Consider the following 18,975-nt stretch of genomic DNA (forward strand, 5'->3'; position numbering starts at 1 on the left):
CAACTTCCTGTGAGCTGAAGCTGAAGTATAATTGGGTTGTGCAGTAAGACAATGCAAGAACATGCATCTAAATGGCTTAAAATAAATACAATAAGTAAGCTAACATTCCTCCACAGTAATGTGAGATTGATAAACGATAGGAGGCATTTGGTTGTAATTATTGCTGCTGAAAGTGGAGCAACCAGTTAAGTTTAAGGGAGCAATTACATTTTCACACTGATGATATTGGTGTTTGGTAACTTTTTCATTAAGCAAGTAATACAAAAAAATGTGCTTTGTTTTTACTTTGTCTAAAATGACATTGTTCAAAAATCTGAAACCATTCAGTGAAACAAATATGCAATAGAAATATGTTTTCATGACACTGTGATCTATCCAATATACCACTTTACTCAGGTTGTCTACACATCTAACCTCAGTTATTACTGTATGGTGTACTCAACAAAATAATGGGTTTCAAATGCAGCAAATTCTCTTAAATTAGACAACAAACAAAGCCAGCGTACATATCATATTTGCTTTATTGTATTTTTCTCTTCTACACAAGATTCCTTCTCAGTTTTTATACATTAATGACAGCACTTTACCGTTTTGGTATCACTGAAAATAAAGAAAAGAAATAGGCCAACTGCTTCATATGAACACCTTGTGAAGGATACTGCTGCGGAACTTATAGAACATACACATTAATTTACGGTAAGGAAGAAGGATGTGACTGTTTGTGGGGGCAAGGGGTGACACAACTTCCTCTGTAAACACCTGTACAGAAGAAGGATTTTGGACCAGATCCTCTAGCACAGGAAAGAGAGGGAAAAAAAGACATCCTCTTTCCTTGTTAAAATTCCAAAGGCTTATTTCTGTCCCAGTGACTCCCATCCTTTTTACCAGTCTATAAATATTTCGGCAAGAAAAAGACTTAGAAGCGTGCGTACCATACGTGGTAGCATTCTGGCTGAACACACTGTTCCGGATGTGGCAGATCTGTACGAAGACCGTTTTACAAGAAGGCCACCCAACCCTCCCCCCGCCAAGCCCCTCTTCTCAGCCTGGTTCACCATCCCCACCCATGCTATGTCCGGACAACCATGGTGGACTGATCCAGCCCTGCTAGGACTGGATAGTCATGGTGGACTGATCCAGCCCTGCTTTCAGACTCCTCTCCAGCAGCACCAGACACTGCATGGCCAGGCTCCTGCAGTCTGCGTCAGGGTCCCCCTCAGCCACATCTGCACAAGAGATGAGTCAGCACTATCCGTGTATCCACCATTTTAAAAGGAAGCAGGGGACAGAAATGAACATAAAAGATGACAAGGTTTCCTAAATCATAGGTTCACGCAGAAGGAAACAAAATCTGACCCTTGGCCAGCCCTGTGGCCCACTAAAGGCTATTCACAGGCCACAACAACAGAAGTGAATTACAATTTAACTACAACCTACAAGAAGACTACTTGTTTCTGCATCAGTGTCGACCAGCACTGAATTAAATCAAATGTAATTGAATTACTCATTTAAAAATGTAAAGAAATGTGAAAAGGGTTTTCATACAGTAGAACATTTGTTCAATGGCAAATGATAGATGAAATATACATTTAGACTACAGTCCATTTTTCAGGAAATTTGAATTTACTCACTAAGTAGTAAACATAAAGAAATTCCCGGTTCACAAAGCACGTCACGCAGATAGTCCCCGTTCAGAGGACATCCTGAAATCTCTGCTGTTCTTCCTGCCCCGTATTTCCCCTGAATCCCCCCTGTCAATACAGCTGGGCTCCCTCTCCAGAACGAGACCGGAACATCCCTGATTGACGCAAACTTTCCAGATGCCAGGAACAGCCTTCAGCAGCACGTTTTGAAACGCACACCACGACTGCAGACCCAGGCATTGAAGGGCACCATAGCAGCTGTGAAACTCTGGAGTCCCCCTCCTCCCAATCCTGTAGGTTTCATCACTGACTGACTGAATTGTTACACTAACCAATGACCATCTTACTATACGACACTGTGCAAATCTTTGTCCTCTACAACCAGTTCCAGTGAAAAGCCATTTTAAGTTAAATCGAGGGATTGACAGCATAGAAAAATAATAATGAAGCTTTATCGATAAGCTAGTTGAAGGGAGGAGGATATTTGTATCACAAATAGAACAATGTACGACAATTATTAGGACTCACACCAGGACCTCTAGCTTCAGGCATAAGCTTCCCGTTGTGTGTGCATGTTCTCCCTTTGATGCATTGCTAGGGTCCCTTATCCTTACCGTTACCATCCATACCAGGGGGAAACAGTCTCTGGTGCTATGTTCCCCTGAACTCTCAAAGCACATGCTAAATAATGACTAAATACATATTTTTGTAAATCAAATGCAGGTTGATGTATGCTTATTCAGTATTGATCCGGTACGATTAGACAAAACCAATCATTTACTTTGTTATATTTTATTAGCATGCACCAATCAGGTGCAGAACTGTGCATGTTATTAGTAAAACAGGGATTAAAGCAAGAAAATATTTGTGAGCCTGAAAAGAGGAAATGTCAATTAAGTATTATCTGAATTTAAAACTGCTCTATGCCTGAAATCAGACATGATGCCTGAGAATTTAAGCCATGGTAAAATATAAAAAATATTTTGATGAAAACAAAGAAGGGACCACCCCAGCTTTCTTCTGGCCAGGCTTGGTATGCAAGCACTGGACTTCTTTCCCCTTTTTTTGATATAGCCTTATTATGATATATGCCTGGTTATTACACAGAGAGACTTTTCTCTGCTCAACATAGCAAATATTGGCATATCATTGAATATAAATCTAACACAGCATACGTATTTGTAGACGATCTGCCCTCTTTCTGTATTTTTTTGTTTATTCAGACTGTGCCACACATCTCGCCAATACATACATATTTTATATTTCAGTTGCGAGTAGTTTTGACTGTCAGGAAAATGTCCTATTTCGACATATGGTCCCATATGGCAGTTACTCCTGAGTCTTACCTGCCAGCCAAGCTCTGGTCTCCAGCAAATGGTCACTGAGCTCTGATAGCAGGTTCTGATTGGGCATGCTCAAGAACACCGAACAGACAGCAAACAAGACACCCCGCCGTACCACCCTGGGACAGGAAGTGACACAGTTGAACAGATGTGATATGCAAGAAGCAGCCATTGAAACATCAGTAAAACAGACAAATATTTGTTTACTAAAGAACTGCTCAGAATTACTAGGTTTCTTATGGCCAGAATGTGCCAAATTATGTTAGGCACATTCCATCCCACCCACGATAGCGACCTCTGGCCCTTGCCCACTCACTGGTCTGCATGGTAGCGCACAGCCCACACAAAGTCCAGCAAACTTCTGCCCATCTGAGTGGCCACCTGCAGGACACAAAGGGCATTACACCTGACACTGCAGAAAGTAATAAGGGTCTTTCTGCAATTTAAGCGGTTATGGAACCACTTCGAGGTAAAAAAAGGAAACGCCAATTTGGCAGTAGCGTACCGGGGCATTAACTGCCAGGTGAACCAGGAGGCCCAGCGTGTGTATAAGTCTCCCAAGTACCAAGTGGTCACTTCCCAGCAGGTCAAAGGTTACTTGTGGCCTACGACAAGAGAACGCAGTGACTCCAGACTGATAAAGACAGTTAAACAATGATGTTGTGTTGAATTTCATTATTGTTACTTTCACATAAAAATCATCACACTGATATTCAGGTTAGAGAGATGCTCCAGCAGTTACAGTACTGGGTGAACCATGGTGGAATCCTCCAGTGTGTACCTGTCATAGCTCCGCAGTAGAGGGAAAAAGAAATAGCCAGCAACAGGGGCATAGCGGTTTGGACAGGCACTTGCAGGAGGCTGAGCAACTCCCTGCCAGACAAAAAGAGACACCACCACTCATTATAATAATGGCCCAGTCTGCCCATATATTAGAACCACTAGTCGTTGTATTTGTGTTGGGAGAGAGTCAAGGCAATCTATAAAATAACTCTGCTCTGAGGTAGTTCAAATCCTGTTTCTCTAAATGTTAAAATTGAATTTTCATGAATGTCAGTGTACCATTACAAGAACATAATGCTTTCATCACTCACAGGAATATTTAAGTAAATAAGAAAACAAGAAAATAAGTAAATCCATCCATCCATCCATCCATCCATCCATCCATTATCTGAACCCGCTTATCCTGAACAGGGTCGCAGGGAGGCTGGAGCCTATCCCAGCATACATTGGGCGAACATGCAAACTCCGCACAGAGAGGCCCCGGCCGACGGGGATTCGAACCCAGGACCTCCTTGCTGTGAGGCAGCAGTGCTACCCACTGCACCATCCATGCCGCCCAAAATAAGAAAATAAGTAAATAAGTAAGTAAGTAAGTAAATAAATAAATAAATAAATAAATAAAGATTAACTATTTAAAAAAATAATACTAATATTCACCAGCAGAAATACAGGCTAGTGCTATAGCCGGGTCACCTACTTTAGCGAAGCGTCTCGTCTTGCTCTGAATCCGGCGCTCCACAACCTGCTGCCAGGGCAAGGGGGCAATGGAGGGGTCAAAGGGCATCACTGTGGTGGCAGCCTGGGTAGGCTGAATCTTCTCAGTGATTGGCTCAGAGAGCTCCTGTGCTGAGAGAGCCAGGACCTGACAGAGAGGAGACACAGTCAGACAGTCCATTGGAACAGGGAAGTGTACAGCACAGAAAAACTGAAACCGGTAGTCTAACGCTGACTCACCTCTAATATATCAAGCCGCTGTCGCAGACTGTAATTCATACAGTAGAACTCTGTGGTCAAGAACTCAGTCACCTGGGAGAGACGACAACACAGAAGGAAAGAGTTGTATTAAATTGTTTGGGTGCTAGTAAGGTCTCGGTGCAAAGTGACAGGGAGAGAATGTTGTACCGGGATGCAGTCTGTAACAGTTAGTGCAATCATGGCAGCCTGGCGCTGGCTGAGGAATCCTGGGAAATTGTGCTTGTTCTCCAGGTGTAGAAGGACCTTGGACAGCTGGACACTCACCTACAGAGAGGGATGCAGAGTATTCACACTGCACATACTGAGCCCTAAGCACGCCCTGCACACAGGGGATTCACAAAGCCAGCACATTAAATACACAGTGTATACATACTGCACATATTCAGCCTAAACAAGTCCTGCACACCCAAAGCCTGCACATTAAACAAACACACTGTGGACGTGACGCAGCACAGTGGGAGAAAAAGGTGAACGCAGACGGGCCCCTCACTTCTCTGGCCGTGGAGACGTTCTTGCGCACCAGCCCCGCTGCAGCACGCAGGCTCAGCTCCAACCTCTCTGGGTCCTCAGAGGTCAGGAGAGCTGAGGGGGGAGACCAGACAGAGTGGTGAATTACACACTGCAGGGCCTAGCTCAAAAAGCAGGCTTTGGCAGGGCCTAGCTCAAAATGCAGGCTATAGCAGGGCCTAGCTCAAACAGCAGGTTACAGCAGGGCCTAGCTAAAACGGCAGGCTACAGCAGGGCCTAGCTCAAACGGCAGGCTACAGCAGGGCCTAGCTCAAACGGCAGGCTACAGCAGGGCCTAGCTCAAACGGCAGGCTACAGCAGGGCCTAGCTCAAACGGCAGGCTACAGCAGGGCCTAGCTAAAACAGCAGGCTACAGCAGGGCCTAGCTCAAACGGCAGCCTACAGCAGGGCCTAGCTAAAACAGCAGGCTATAGCAGGGCCTAGCTCAAACAGCAGGTTACAGCAGGGCCTAACTCAAACGGCAGGCTACAGCAGGGCCTAGCTCAAACGGCAGGCTACAGCAGGGCCTAGCTCAAACGGCAGGCTACAGCAGGGCCTAGCTCAAAATGCAGGCTATAGCAGGGCCTAGCTCAAACAGCAGGTTACAGCAGGGCCTAACTCAAACGGCAGGCTACAGCAGGGCCTAGCTCAAACGGCAGGCTACAGCAGGGCCTAGCTCAAACGGCAGGCTACAGCAGGGCCTAGCTCAAACGGCAGGCTACAGCAGGGCCTAGCTCAAAATGCAGGCTATAGCAGGGCCTAGCTAAAACGGCAGGCTACAGCAGGGCCTAGCTCAAAATGCAGGCTATAGCAGGGCCTAGCTCAAACAGCAGGTTACAGCAGGGCCTAACTCAAACGGCAGGCTACAGCAGGGCCTAGCTCAAACGGCAGGCTACAGCAGGGCCTAGCTCAAACGGCAGGCTACAGCAGGGCCTAGCTCAAACGGCAGGCTACAGCAGGGCCTAGCTCAAACGGCAGGCTACAGCAGGGCCTAGCTAAAACGGCAGGCTACAGCAGGGCCTAGCTCAAACGGCAGGCTACAGCAGGGCCTAACTCAAACAGCAGGGCCTAACTCAAACAGCAGGCTACAGCAGGGCCTAACTCAAACGGCAGGCTACAGCAGGGCCAAACTCAAACAACAGGCTACAGCAGGGCCTAACTCAAACAGCAGGCTACAGCAGGACCCCGTGCATACCATCCAGGCAGTCTCTGAGGTAGAGAGGAGCGGTGACTTTGGTCATCTCCTTGTCTTCTGACATGTCGTAGGGGGTAAGCTCATCGTCACTGTCAAATTCACGAACACAAAACATGAATAAACTGCTGGGTCAATCTAAACACACGACTCATTTAGTGTAGATACACACATACAAATTGTGGATAGTTCAGTCATGCAAGACCTGTTTCCAGAACTCTTCAAGCTCCTATCTCTGAGACAGTTTTTTCTTATTAACAAGCCATTTTGGGTTCCTTGACTGTCATCGGTACAGCCAAGGTCATCATGTTGACAAACACAATGCCAGACTTTCAAGAGCAATCAAAAGCATAGAAACAAAACTAGATACTGAATGTGACTAAGGAAGCAACTAAACACAGAAACACCTGTAAAGCAATTTGTCCCAAATATTATGGTGTCCTGAAATGGGGGAAGATTGGAGTATGTATAAAAAATGCTGTAATTTCTAAATGGTGAAACCAAAATGTATGATCCCTTGAATAGAAGCTGAGACTGTACATTAACCACATGTGAATTGTTTGATTGTTGCATCTAAAATTGCGGAGTACAGAGCCTAATCAAGAAAACATACGTATGTTTTTGTCCCAAGACTTCTAGAGCTCACTGTATACACACACACACTGGTCTACACATTCAGGACTTTACTGAGGCTCTACAGCCTATAAACTGTCATGATGTTTTATAGGCTGTACAGTCAGTGCCGGTGCACGAGGCCGGGTCAGAGTCTATCCAGGCTCTCCATCCTCACCTGTCCAGCTCTGACTCACAGCCCTGGTCTGCTGATGGCACTTCATCTACCGATGAGGTCTGGGGGGTAACAGCTGCAGGTGAACTCTGCCCTCTGATCTCTGAACTTTGGTTATTCTGGAGAGGGTCGGGTCTAGGAAAAGGGTGAAGGAAGGCAAATATGGTCAAAATGGGTAAAGGCCTTTGGTACTGAAGAGACAGAATTTATAATACAATAATAATAATAAATTATATTTATGAAGTGCTTTCCCCATGCTCAAAGCAGCGAAAACTTGTAAATAAACAAAACACACACAAACAAGAGCAAATAATAAAAACAATATTTACAAGGACCCAGATGGGAGAATAACCCCTAATACACAGAGAGAAACCATGCTATGTATGACAACCAGTGATATAGGCTTTCCTAAACAGATAACAGGTGAACTGTGTTAAAATTAACCACAGGTTTTTAGCCGTGGAGTCCAGACTGGATGGAGTTAGAAGCCCTAATACACTCAGGAAGGTCAGTGCAGAACCTGGGCGCTGCAGCACGAAATGCCACCCATAGAATGCGTTTCGGTCGCAAGTACAGCAAGTGTGGCAGAACTGAAGAGGAATTATGACTCAGTGTGGCAGAACTGAAGAGGAGTTATGACTCAGTGGGACAGAAATCACCTGTCACGAGGCACAGCGTCCTCTGCAGGGAGCGGCTCAAGCATGGACAGCAGCTCCCGCGTCTCCTCGTCCTCCTCATACTGCAGGTCAGAGAGGAGCAGTCAGCAAACAGGTCAGAGTCAGCAAATTACGGCACGGCTCCACTGCAGCCATCGCCATCAGACGCTGAGGGAACGAATCCGTTGTAATTACTGGCAGTGGCTGCACTGAAGCCATCACGTCACGTTTGACGGCCAGTGAATCGATTTTAATGAGAAATGTAGTTGTACTGCTCGTTTTTTCTTCTTTAACTCCGTACAAATGATAAAGTAGGTGGCTATTCACGTCGGCTACATGATCATGCACGTACTACTACGGTCGTGTGGGACCTCTAACACATTGCCTTCCCGCCAAAACTGACGAGCGCCTTATTATCGAGGCAGAAAAAAACTGTTTTCTGTATGACCTGACCGATTGTCTGTACTTTGACAAACTAGCTGACGTTGTTGGTTGCAGTGGAGCGGTGCCGTTACACTTGCAAACATGCCTTCATGTTTTCTCCCTGGGAGAAATAAACATTCAACAAAATGCATTCTTTGTTTGATGCTTCAACTTTGAAAGACACTAAAAGGAGTCAAAATATTTAGCAAATAAGAGCGTACCTGGAATTTCAGTCTGGGTCCATTAGCCTCCAGGCGGGCGCTCAGACACTCGCCCACGACCATGCCCACACGCCGCACCTGCACCACGTTGTTGTCAAGGTGACACTGCATCCCACCCAGCATGCACTGCATCAGTTCTAAGGGTCAGGAAAGAACAACTTGTGAAACTACACTGTGGTCCTCCTCAAGGTCAGCGGGGGCTAAAACTCAAACTGTATTGAGTTTGACCGTGCCTGGCAGGGGGATGCCTTGTAGGGTGCTGGTAGCGGTGACTGGGCTGACCTGGACGGAGCTCCTGCAGCTCAGTGTCCCTCAGCAGCCCCAGACACAGCAGTAAAGCCCGACTCAGGTACAGCTGCTGCTCCACCGGAGTGTGCCTGACCGCACTGCTGTTCGCCCACGTCTGGCACAGCGACCGCAGGACCTACACACACACACACACACACACACGTCTATAAACATCCCCAAGTTAAACAGAAATACAAACGTACACACAGCATATACTCAAACTGTTGCAGTAAACATTTACTCAGGCTATTGCTGCGTGCTATGCCACACAACGCCATTCAATAGGGAAGAAAACGCAGGCTCACAGATTTCACCCACAGACATTGGTTCCTGACCTGAACGAGCAGCGGCCGGCGCTCCCGATCCTGTGCCAGGTATCCCAGCAGGGAGCGCACTACTCTGGTCTGAGAGAAAGAGAGAAGAGAAATGGGATGAAACAGGGGAAACACGAGTCTCACAGTCAGGCACAAGTTGTGATAGTGCAAAGCTAGTTCATTGAGAGCGCTAATGTCTTACTGCTTTGGGAGAGTTGCTGGTTGAAAATCAATTACATTTTAGACTTTTGTCAGACCAATGTCCCAAACATTATTTGGGACATTGACGGCAGGTTGCCTACAACTCCTTGTGATTGTAAGGCAGGCAAGCTATCCCTTAGGATATACAAACGGAAGTGATAAATTTGCAATGCCCTCACCTCATACTTGTACTGCAGCAATAGGAGCTTATGAGTGATGACAAACTGGGCCTTTTTATTCTTCAACACAATGTTCCCCATAATCCTGGAGAGAGCGCATGGGCTACAGAAATCGAAGAGAGAAAAAATTTACGCACAAATGTACACTCAACAAAAAACTATATTAATATAGTTCTCAAACTCAGTTCTGGCTAACTACTATATAAAAATGTCAGATCTCATAAAAACACTAAAAGGAAGCAAAGTAAGAATCAGAGCCAAAATGGAATTTGCGTTCAAGGACACGTTTACCATGGGTGGCACCACTCACCCTTCCACAGCCCGCACCAGCCCAGTGACAACACTCTCCATCCAGCGATCTGGAACATCCTCCATTAATCGCCAACACACCCTCTGCCACAGCATGTCAGAGCGAGTGAGAGCGGAGAGGCGTGGTGCTAGCTCTTTGAACATGGGCTCTGATAAACAAAACACACAGGCACAGCACATAATCCTAATGGTTAAATACCAACACAAACACACAATTTATTTTCCAATCAAGACACAACTTACCACTGTGGCCCTGCATACAGGCTTTCCCCAGAAGTTGTGCCACAAAGCTCAGGGTGCAGTCCTGTTTATCTGCACAAATGCCAAAAAGAAAGGCATCACAGACTAGGTGACAGATTGTAACGTTTGCTTCAAGCGTATGCATGCAAGCAGGATAAATGGCAGCTTGCAATCACAAAAAAGGTACATTGAGAGTTTCTACCCCACCTCTCAGAGCCTGGCAGGTCTTCTCCAGAGTAGTGCCCAACTCCCTGGCCAGCAGGGGGTAGTATTGGTCAGGTAGAAAGAGGGGTCTATTACGTGGATGCAGCCGGTTGGCGGTAATGTCGGGCAGAGACACCAAGCGTCCGAGGAGCATCTCTCTGAGCTGGGGAGAGTCTGGGGAGAAGGATCCCAGGCAGCGCGACCACAGCAAGGCCGCCAGGCGGCCGGTCTGCAGGTATCGCACCAGCACATCCACAACCTTGTCTAGACCCGCACTTGGGCTGAAGGACAGTCAGAACAGAATGGTATGTGGTATGTAACTCCAACTGCAAACCACAATGGCATAACCATTTTAATATTCCGTATTCTCCAAAAAAAGTCTCACCTGGAGGAACCAATGTAGTCCATTAGCACCAGTATAGCCTGGTCTGGTGGACCTCTGAGGAACATGGCATCCCACAGCTCTGAGCATTCTGCAGAAGTGAGGATCTGCAGCCTCTCGGTTTTCAGGTTACCAAGAAGACATTTCAAGATACCAGTGTACTGCGTCCGGTTGAACTCTTCTCTCTGACCGGGTGAAATATCCTTGTGGGATTCACTGTCCAAATAACTAGCAAGTTTGCGAAGTGTATTGGCCACCTCCTGGGCATCCTGGGAGGTAGACAGGCATTTGATAAACTGGCTAACCTCCAGGCGTACCTTTGCTTCTTGGTGTGAATTATCCATTTACAAACAGTGACGCGGGTAAAATGAGATTAATAACTGAAATGTTTATGTATGGTTTACTAACATCTCAAATTAATTATCTAACTCATACCTGTATGTAAAGTACACCTTTCTCAGGTTTAGTTTTCCTCTACTTTGCAAACTTGCGATAAAAACTCAACTCGGTATGGACGCTATGCAATAAAAATACTGAAAACCAATTTAAATGTTCAATGTCGTTTCAGGACAGTTACGAAAGACTCAAAGCATGATATCACACGCTTTGCAAGTACATCCCTATGTACCCTGCTGAAAAAAACAGCTCAAGCTAGGATTTGAAACAACTGGTAGCTGGTTGACCAGTTAGACCAGCTGCATACTTAACATGGTTGGACCAGCTCAAGCTATGTTTTGAAACAGCTTGTAGCTGGTATTTCAAGCTGGTCATAGCTGGATTGTACACCAGGGTAAACTCCGATTTTGGACAATGGTCTTTAGCTATCTTCTGAAGTTAACTTAACTAGCAAGTGAAGACATAACAATTCACAACAGTGTAACAAGCAGATTCGTAAACAAGCCCATTGGATACGCCCCGAGTTAGTTTGTTTCTAGGTCGTTAAACAGCTAGCTAACGTTACAGCAACACTGTATTTGACTACTTGCTACTCGAACACAATCAGTGTCTTGTGAGCGATCTGTAAAGACGTTATGAACTTGCAACTCGGCTACAAATGTAAAATCTTTATCTGGAGGCTACTGAGTTAGTAACTTATCAAACCGATCACACATTCTAACATAATAACAATGTTATTCCTTTGCTAAAGCCCATAAGCGCATTCTTAATGCGCGCCGCCATTTTCAAAACATGCGGGTGCGATTGATAAAAGGACCCGTGTTAGAAATCTTAAATCGAAATGAAAGGTTCCGCAAGGCAATTTACTATAGCGAAACATGGGCCGACCGTAATTGAAATATCTTCAGACGAGGGTATGTTTCCACGCTTGGGATTTTTATTTCGCTTTCCTAAATGTATTTGCACAATTTTGGACATTCAAGTTAAAAAATGTAATCTGATTTGCATAGGCGCTTTAATAGATGCTCTCTGTGCTGATAGGGTCACTTCATTTTAAACAGCCTTGTATCGGATTTAACCTAGCACTGGGTTTTCATGAGCCTTCATGAGGTCAGCGTGCATGCGACTCTTCCAACGTGAGTGGTGCGAATATGAGCATGATGGCGATATGTGAATAGTCCACAGAACATGGTTTATGTACAGAAATAGTAAATGCCCTCATGCAGCTTGAACGGCAATAGTGATATAGTAGTTGAATTGTCAAAGACGTTCTTTTATTCAGGTTTCTAAAAATCAAATCAGTTTGAAACATGCAAAATTTTGGAGAAAATCAGCATCAACTTTAGATTGTTTTAATACCTATCCAATCTGAGCATAAAACTGTATCCTGTTACTATAGTAAGCAACAATTAGGCAAGGAGTAGACTAAATAAATATTGCTGGGCAAGCTTCAGTAAACTGGGTTAATTCAATTCACTCTTATTTAGAAAAATGTGAGTACTTCACTGTAACATCCATCTCAGTGCAGAACATTCGCTTTTAAATGCACTCTATATACATACACAACTGTAAATTAAACCATAACTATGACAATTGAGCACAAACTTTTAAGTTTGTTAAAATCTCCCCACAAATGAATAAAAAGCAGGTGCTTTAAAATGGAACTTAAATGATAGTGTATTGTGTATTGCTCAAAATGATGCACTTGTCCGTTGCAACAGGAGGTTGCGCTCTGAAGGTTAAAAAGATTATGCTGGTCTGATGTTAATTCCAAATGGCTCAGTGATTTGTGGTTAAAATGCAGAACTGTCAACAGTGGCAATTGCAACCACACAAAAAACAGGAGACACTTCATGTGATTTCAATAGGTTGATATTCTTTATGTTTTTCTCACCTTTTACAGTGAATTGGAAAACCTATAATTCTCCAAACGATGATTAGGCCTACATCTTTTAGGATTTCTTCAAAAGATACAGTAACATACAGCAGTAAACAATACTGATCATTTAATTTAAACAATATCTCCCACTTCAGTTTATAATACAATTATTTGTCATATTGTGAATGACTCGTTTTTATTTCTTCATATTTTCATGTTTTTACAGGCAAGTCATTACTGCAACTCTTTGCTGTGATATTTCCACCTCGGAGACGTTCTTTGGAGTGTTGGAAGCTAGGCTGTGAAGAAAAGGCTTTGTCCTACAGACAGAAAATGATTCATATATACATTTAATTTCATTATATAGCTATTTAAACTGAAAACATATCAACATTGCTCACAGTCATTTTCAAAGTAGCATGAGGCATATCTGAGAGAGCACTGGACCAGCGAACCAACACTGGAGCAAATGAGTGTTTTTGGCTGGAGTGAATTTGTGAAGGTAGTATATGTGGGTGTGACACCACTTCCACAAAGACATACAGCAACTATGCTCATAAGCTGTATGTTAGGAGACAATATAAAGATATTAAAACCAAAATACTCAGGATATAGCCCAGGAAAGCATTTTTACAGACCACTTCCTGTTAGTCACTTGCAATATAAACTATCAGTGTTAACCCAAATTGATTCATTGTGCAAAAGTTGAATCATTCTTTGGCAAAGTGAGAGCAGGTTTTCAATGAACTTCATAAGGATGATTAAAGTGCATAATGCTTTGGAAATACAAGTACACAATTCTGTAATGCTCCTCTCCTTGTACAGAAAATATGCTACTGGTTTCTCCAGCTATTTATTAAAAATGTATTCTATTTCCAATTGAATATGAATGATTTATTGTAGCTTATTCCAATATACTGTAGCTAAACCCTTCTTAAAGAGATAGTGGTCATTTTGAGATGCAATATCCTTTTCTAGTCCTATGTCTCCATGCATTATGTTCCAATATGTCTTGACAATATGCACATTGCACAATATATATTATTATGTAATTAGGTTGTCCAGTCTCTCAGTGCAGCCTCACCCACAAATAGGAGCAAATGAAATTGGTTAAAGACAAACATTGTGTAAATCCTGGATTTCAATTCAGAAGACATTATGGTGAGCAGTTACAGAACATCAAAGAGCACAGAAGAGTAAAAAGTATTTGAAGACTGACCTGGTCTTCACTGCAACTAATGTAAAGTCTAATTACACCTGTGACCACAGTGTACTTTGCCATTCCACCAGCATCCCTCAAGTAAGACATTGTGGTGGAATAACCTGCCAACTCATATATTTGCACAAAAAGCATTTCCAATGGGTCGTCACTTATGAATTCAGTTCCCTTCAGAATCCGGAAACGCTAATATATTTACAGATAATCCCATCCCCGTCAAGATGCTTTTTACATAGATGCAAGGGGATGGGTTTGGGAGAAAGAAAACAAGATGTTTTCCTGGATATCACATCTATTCACATTCAAATAAACAATGGGAGGGACACAGTGACATTCCAATGGGAAAGGGAAAATTCCCAGAAAACTAAAGTCATTCTTCCTTCTTACAATAAAAAAATAGCTAGATCTACAGATTAGAAAAAACTTGTTTACATGTACAGTAATTTACATCCAAGGCCATTTTATTTCGCATTGATTAAAGGATAAAATGTAGTATCGAGTGCCTACTGTAGGTGCAGGATTGAAGATGTGTCCTCATACTGTGATATGTCAATGTGCCACATGGCACATCTCAGTCCAACGGGGCAAACCCCATAGCACTCTTTATCTTCAGGGCTACGGCTAAATATCAACACTAATATACATCCAGATATACAGATAGTCATAAAATGTCCAGACATGGTGCGTGAATCACGAGCAATATGCAAAAAATAAAAGAAGCAAGTTGTCTTGCAGCTCTCCGACATGTAAATTAATCCACAGGGGTTGCAAAAAGACCTAGTGAGGAGGTCTGCTCTTCCTTCTTGTTTCTTCTGTCCAGATTTTAACCACATTCATGGATTGCGTCGTAAATCTCCTTCAGAGTACTACACATTGCTTACAAATATCCACATTCTTGAGAAATTTACCCTTTTTCCTGTGTCAAAGCATTCCATTTTTAGACCCCACAAATGAACTCCTTTGTTGACTGATTAAATCACTACTCTGAATGCATCCCTAGGATGACCTCCACCACAGAGACCAATATACCTACATTATTACTAATGTACAGTTAAGACTACAATGGCTGTGCAATCATTGCTAATCATGTTGATTGTAGTTTTGAAACTATGCTTGGGAAAAAGCCAGTAAGAAAATGGCATTTGCGCGTAACTCAAATATAGGGAGATATTGTGGATCAAAACCAAGGACTGACCATATTATTTGTCCCAGAAATGCCTCAGTATGTCTCTATTCTCTCAGCTCGGGGTTAAAATGCATAATTTCACTTTGTTAAATAGGTAGAAGGGCGATTGTGTGGCTTTTCGCTGACAGGGTGAGTTCTAAGGCCTCGTTAAATAGGATATGAATGATGGTGGGCTGTGAAGCGCTTAGTCTCTGGGGTGTTTTTCCGACCTGATCCTCGCTTGCTTCATGTTCCAGAGGTCAGCAGAATAGTTTCAGTCTTTTATAGCATCAGTTAGTAAAAGCCTTTCATATCCCTCAAAGCTGTCAAGTCCTACCATATTAGCATTTACTGAGCCACATACACGCTGTGAGCAAGTCTACGGAAAGATACAAATTGAAGCCAGATTTTCCAAAGGAAGATTTTCCAAGAGAATGGACACTGAAAAATACATTCTTCTTAGCCTTCCACAGTCAGTGATACATTTTGGAGAAGAAACGACTCCACCGTTTGCTGGCAATCCTCCCTCTTCTATGCTACTGAGTAGTGGGAACAGGAGGAGTGAGCGCAAAGACATTACTCCACCTCTGTTCGTCCAACACAACGGGCTTGCTCTGCTGTAAAATAACAGATTTGGGACAGAGTGCATCCCGCTCGCAGACACACACACGGCACGCAGACGCACACACAGCAAACGGGAGTCCTTGAGAAACAGGACAAACCGACCCTCAGGGCACCTCCTGTTCCCCTCCTCAAACCGCCCCTCACTTGGGTCTGCCGGACTCATGTGGATACATAACAACCTCTCACAGAAAACAAAAGCAAAAAAAAAACAAACCGGGAGGAGTGAAACTCGCAGGAAGGAACAAACCGAACACGATTAACTACATTCAGCACGGAGAGCCTGAGTACGAAAGGCAGCTCGTTGAGATCATTCTCCCCGTTTAAACAGGTTTCACTTAAAACGGCTGCTTTCTGGCGGGCTTCAGCTCGCGCTTCATACGTTTTTAAATAGCTCTGTTTAAAACCTCTGAAGGACACGGCAACAAAAGACACCCTTTTACAGAACCCGCAGCATGCAGACTGCGGTCTATAAACAAGGCAGAACCTGCACATACAGAACGAACGGTTTTAGCTTGCCGATATGATATGTTACAGCAAGCGACGCCTGTTAACTTTAGTATACTCGAAAGGTAGGAGTAACGGGTATCTGTTCATCCCCGTAAACCTTCACTTCCGTTGTGAAGTTACCCTGGTCATTAACAGAATGAAGAGAGTGAACCCCAGTAGCAGTGAGGACACACGTGGACCCTTAGCACATGGAACGGGCACACGTGAAGAACGCAGGCTGTTCGCCATTAAACTGCAACGACCGACTATGACTTACAGGGCATACAGTGTAGTGCTTATAGTGACTGAGCGCCTTCCACGCCTGAGGGTCGTCAGCGAAAAGCACAGGCGCACATGTACATATAAATAGTAACACATAGTGATAGAGAGAGAGGAACACCAGGCCCCTCCATCCCGTATGCGGGGAAGTCACAGGAACCAAAAGTCAAAACACGCAACTAATCAAAAACACACACAGGGGAGCAGTGTTTCCAGGAAGCCAAGCCCTGTGAAACTGCATAGAGACAGCAGCAACACTCAGGCACAAAGCAGACATCTTCTAGTTCATCTTCAGAGTGTGTAGAAAGACTGTTTCTCCCTCTTCCCGTTAAGATTCAGGCGCGCGTTGGGTCCAGCCCCCAGTGTCCGAGGTGCGGCGGGGGCGAGGGGGTTGAGTAGGGGCTCGTTACTTCACCTCCAGGATGGAGGGGTTCGATTCCATAATGGCGACGATGATGCGGTCGATGTAGTCCTGCAACCTGTAGTTAATCTCTTCTTGCTTATGGATGGCTTCCATTAACTTAATGGGGAAGAACACCAACAGAAACATTAAGTAAGGGATTGTGAATCTATTTCAGGACCATAAAATAAGTAATTGAGGTTAAAGGTACAATAGGTAATTTCAGACTTCTCTGTGAATGCGCTGACGTTGAAACACCGCCTTTTTTTTCAATGAAGGCATTATAACGATGTTTTAACACACAAATTTGACCTATTGTACCTTTCATTTCATTTGACAGAGGCAAATTAAACATCGTAACAAACTCAGAGAAACAGGAATGAATGATGGCTCAGCTCCACAATATGTTATTTTTACATCCATTGTAAGTATGTGCATGGGGCTGTATTCATTAGAGAATATCTGAGCATTTCGTTATTGATGGCATTGTTCATGGATTGTTCAGCGAATCGGCGGTTAGCTGAAGCTCACCTCGTCTCGAGACACAGAGCTGATCTCTGCGGCCAGCGACTCGGAGAAGGAGGTGGCGAACAGGTTCTTGGCACCCTGGATGCTGAGGTTGATGATCTGCCCGTTGAGCTCATCGTTCTGCTCTTTCAGGCTGCGGTTGTCCTGCGGGGGGGGTTGGTGTTAGCCGTGTGAGCAGGGCAGAGTCCTCTCCCAAACCAGCACACTCACAAGCCGCCCATTCACTTCAGCAGCACCCAAAACCAGGCATCCCACCCTGGCGAATGCCCGTCTCAAAAGCAGAGGGGGATTCCGACTCTCTCCCAACACTAACTATCCACACGAGAGCGCGTGTGAGTGGCAGTGACGTCTGCTCCCCTGCAGCAGAGCGCTTTACCTGCTTCAGCCTGCGGATCTCCTGCTCCAGCTCAGCCTCCCGCGTGCGGTTCTGGTACTCCTGCAGTCCCGCGCTGGGGGAGCGCCCGGTCTTAGCCTCCACCTCCAGCTTGTAGAGCTGCAGGTGCTCCAGCTGTTTACGCAGGTCCTCGATCAGCTGCAGGAACACGCACGTCTCACAATGTGGGCGACACTCGCTCGGGAGGGTCAGAGCTGTCAATCAATCCCGCCCTGGGGGTGTCGAAGGGTCCCTGAGCAAGACACCTAAAACCCCCGACTGCTCCTGCCTAGCTGGCTGGTGCCTTGCATGGCAGCCAACCGCCGTTGGCGGGTGAGTATGTGTATGTGAGAAGCATCGATTGTACAGCGCTTTGGATAAAGGCGCTATTAAATGCCTGCCATTTACCGTTTACCATTTAGAATGTATGTACAGACACCCACAACTCTATTGCGTCTTTGGTTTTGCTTGACAAAGAAGGAACCCTGGTCTCCTGACAGCATATAGATTGACGATAGAAGCGCAATTTCAGCTTGTGAGCTGAAGCCTATCGCTACGCAAGGAGGGCACACAACAACGAGTTGCACAACGGACGTTTCTCGCGTGCTTGCCTAGCAGAATTTGCATTTTAATTTGCAGTGTAACGTGACGCAATTCCACACGTTTCCATGAGCGGTGCTAAATGTAAACGGATGTAAATTCTGTTCCACAAACAACTACGAACAAATAAGTAATCCTTTCTGTTTCAAGGTTGCGCACTCACACCAGATCAGCCTAGGCTGCCACCTTGTGGACTGGCAGTATATAACCTCACATAAGGCCAAAAGAAGCCGGGAAACGCGCACATGCTATGTTACATTACATAACAGGCATTTAGCGGACGCTCTTATCCAGAGCGACCAACAACAAAGTGCAATATAAGCAAAGAGCTTGCCTATGGCCTCAATCTGTGTTGGTGTTTACTTTCCTGGGGTAAAGT

At 44.7% G+C, this 18,975-nt stretch overlaps 2 protein-coding genes across 3 annotated transcripts in view; both read right to left on the minus strand.

Annotated features, from left to right (window-relative positions):
- Positions 1–503: 503 nt before the first annotated feature.
- Positions 504–11,829, minus strand: telo2 (TEL2, telomere maintenance 2, homolog (S. cerevisiae)). Of its 2 annotated transcripts, none has more exons than XM_061231154.1 (20): positions 10,651–11,829; positions 10,269–10,546; positions 10,065–10,133; positions 9,823–9,970; positions 9,513–9,615; positions 9,154–9,222; positions 8,813–8,954; positions 8,531–8,667; positions 7,890–7,969; positions 7,234–7,365; positions 6,447–6,535; positions 5,235–5,326; positions 4,892–5,008; positions 4,724–4,795; positions 4,467–4,631; positions 3,768–3,859; positions 3,492–3,591; positions 3,303–3,367; positions 2,990–3,105; positions 504–1,226 (listed from the first exon to the last, which is right to left on the minus strand). In XM_061231154.1, the coding sequence occupies exons 1-20, from the start codon at positions 10,989–10,991 to the stop codon at positions 1,108–1,110; spliced, it is 2,526 nt and encodes an 841-aa protein (XP_061087138.1). In that variant the 5' UTR covers positions 10,992–11,829; the 3' UTR covers positions 504–1,107. The 2 variants fall into 2 exon arrangements, with proteins under 2 accessions (XP_061087138.1, XP_061087139.1); XM_061231155.1 differs by lacking the exon at positions 504–1,226 and adding an exon at positions 1,241–1,934.
- A 1,068-nt stretch (positions 11,830–12,897) lies between these two features.
- The window catches only part of rab11fip3 (RAB11 family interacting protein 3 (class II)), a 50,935-nt gene continuing 44,857 nt past the window's right edge, over positions 12,898–18,975 (minus strand). Inside the window, exons 12-14 of the mRNA XM_061230464.1 lie at positions 18,000–18,155; positions 17,627–17,767; positions 12,898–17,215 (exon numbers count right to left, since the gene is read on the minus strand). Coding sequence (XP_061086448.1) covers positions 17,102–17,215; positions 17,627–17,767; positions 18,000–18,155 — 411 coding nt within the window. The 3' untranslated portion in view covers positions 12,898–17,101. The remainder of the gene's footprint in view (positions 17,216–17,626; positions 17,768–17,999; positions 18,156–18,975) is intronic.

This window comes from Conger conger, chromosome 2 (assembly GCF_963514075.1).
Source record: "Conger conger chromosome 2, fConCon1.1, whole genome shotgun sequence".
Taxonomy (NCBI): domain Eukaryota; kingdom Metazoa; phylum Chordata; class Actinopteri; order Anguilliformes; family Congridae; genus Conger; species Conger conger.

Excerpts from the sequence above, each read along its gene's own strand:
- telo2 (XM_061231154.1), bottom strand. The coding sequence starts at position 10,991 with ATGGATAATTCACACCAAGAAGCAAAGGTACGCCTGGAGGTTAGCCAG. Across the intron at positions 7,970-8,530 it reads GACCCAGACTGAAATTCCAG|TATGAGGAGGACGAGGAGAC; the intron begins GTACGCTCTTAT and ends TCTGACCTGCAG. Across the intron at positions 3,860-4,466 it reads AGACGAGACGCTTCGCTAAA|GGAGTTGCTCAGCCTCCTGC; the intron begins GTAGGTGACCCG and ends TTTGTCTGGCAG.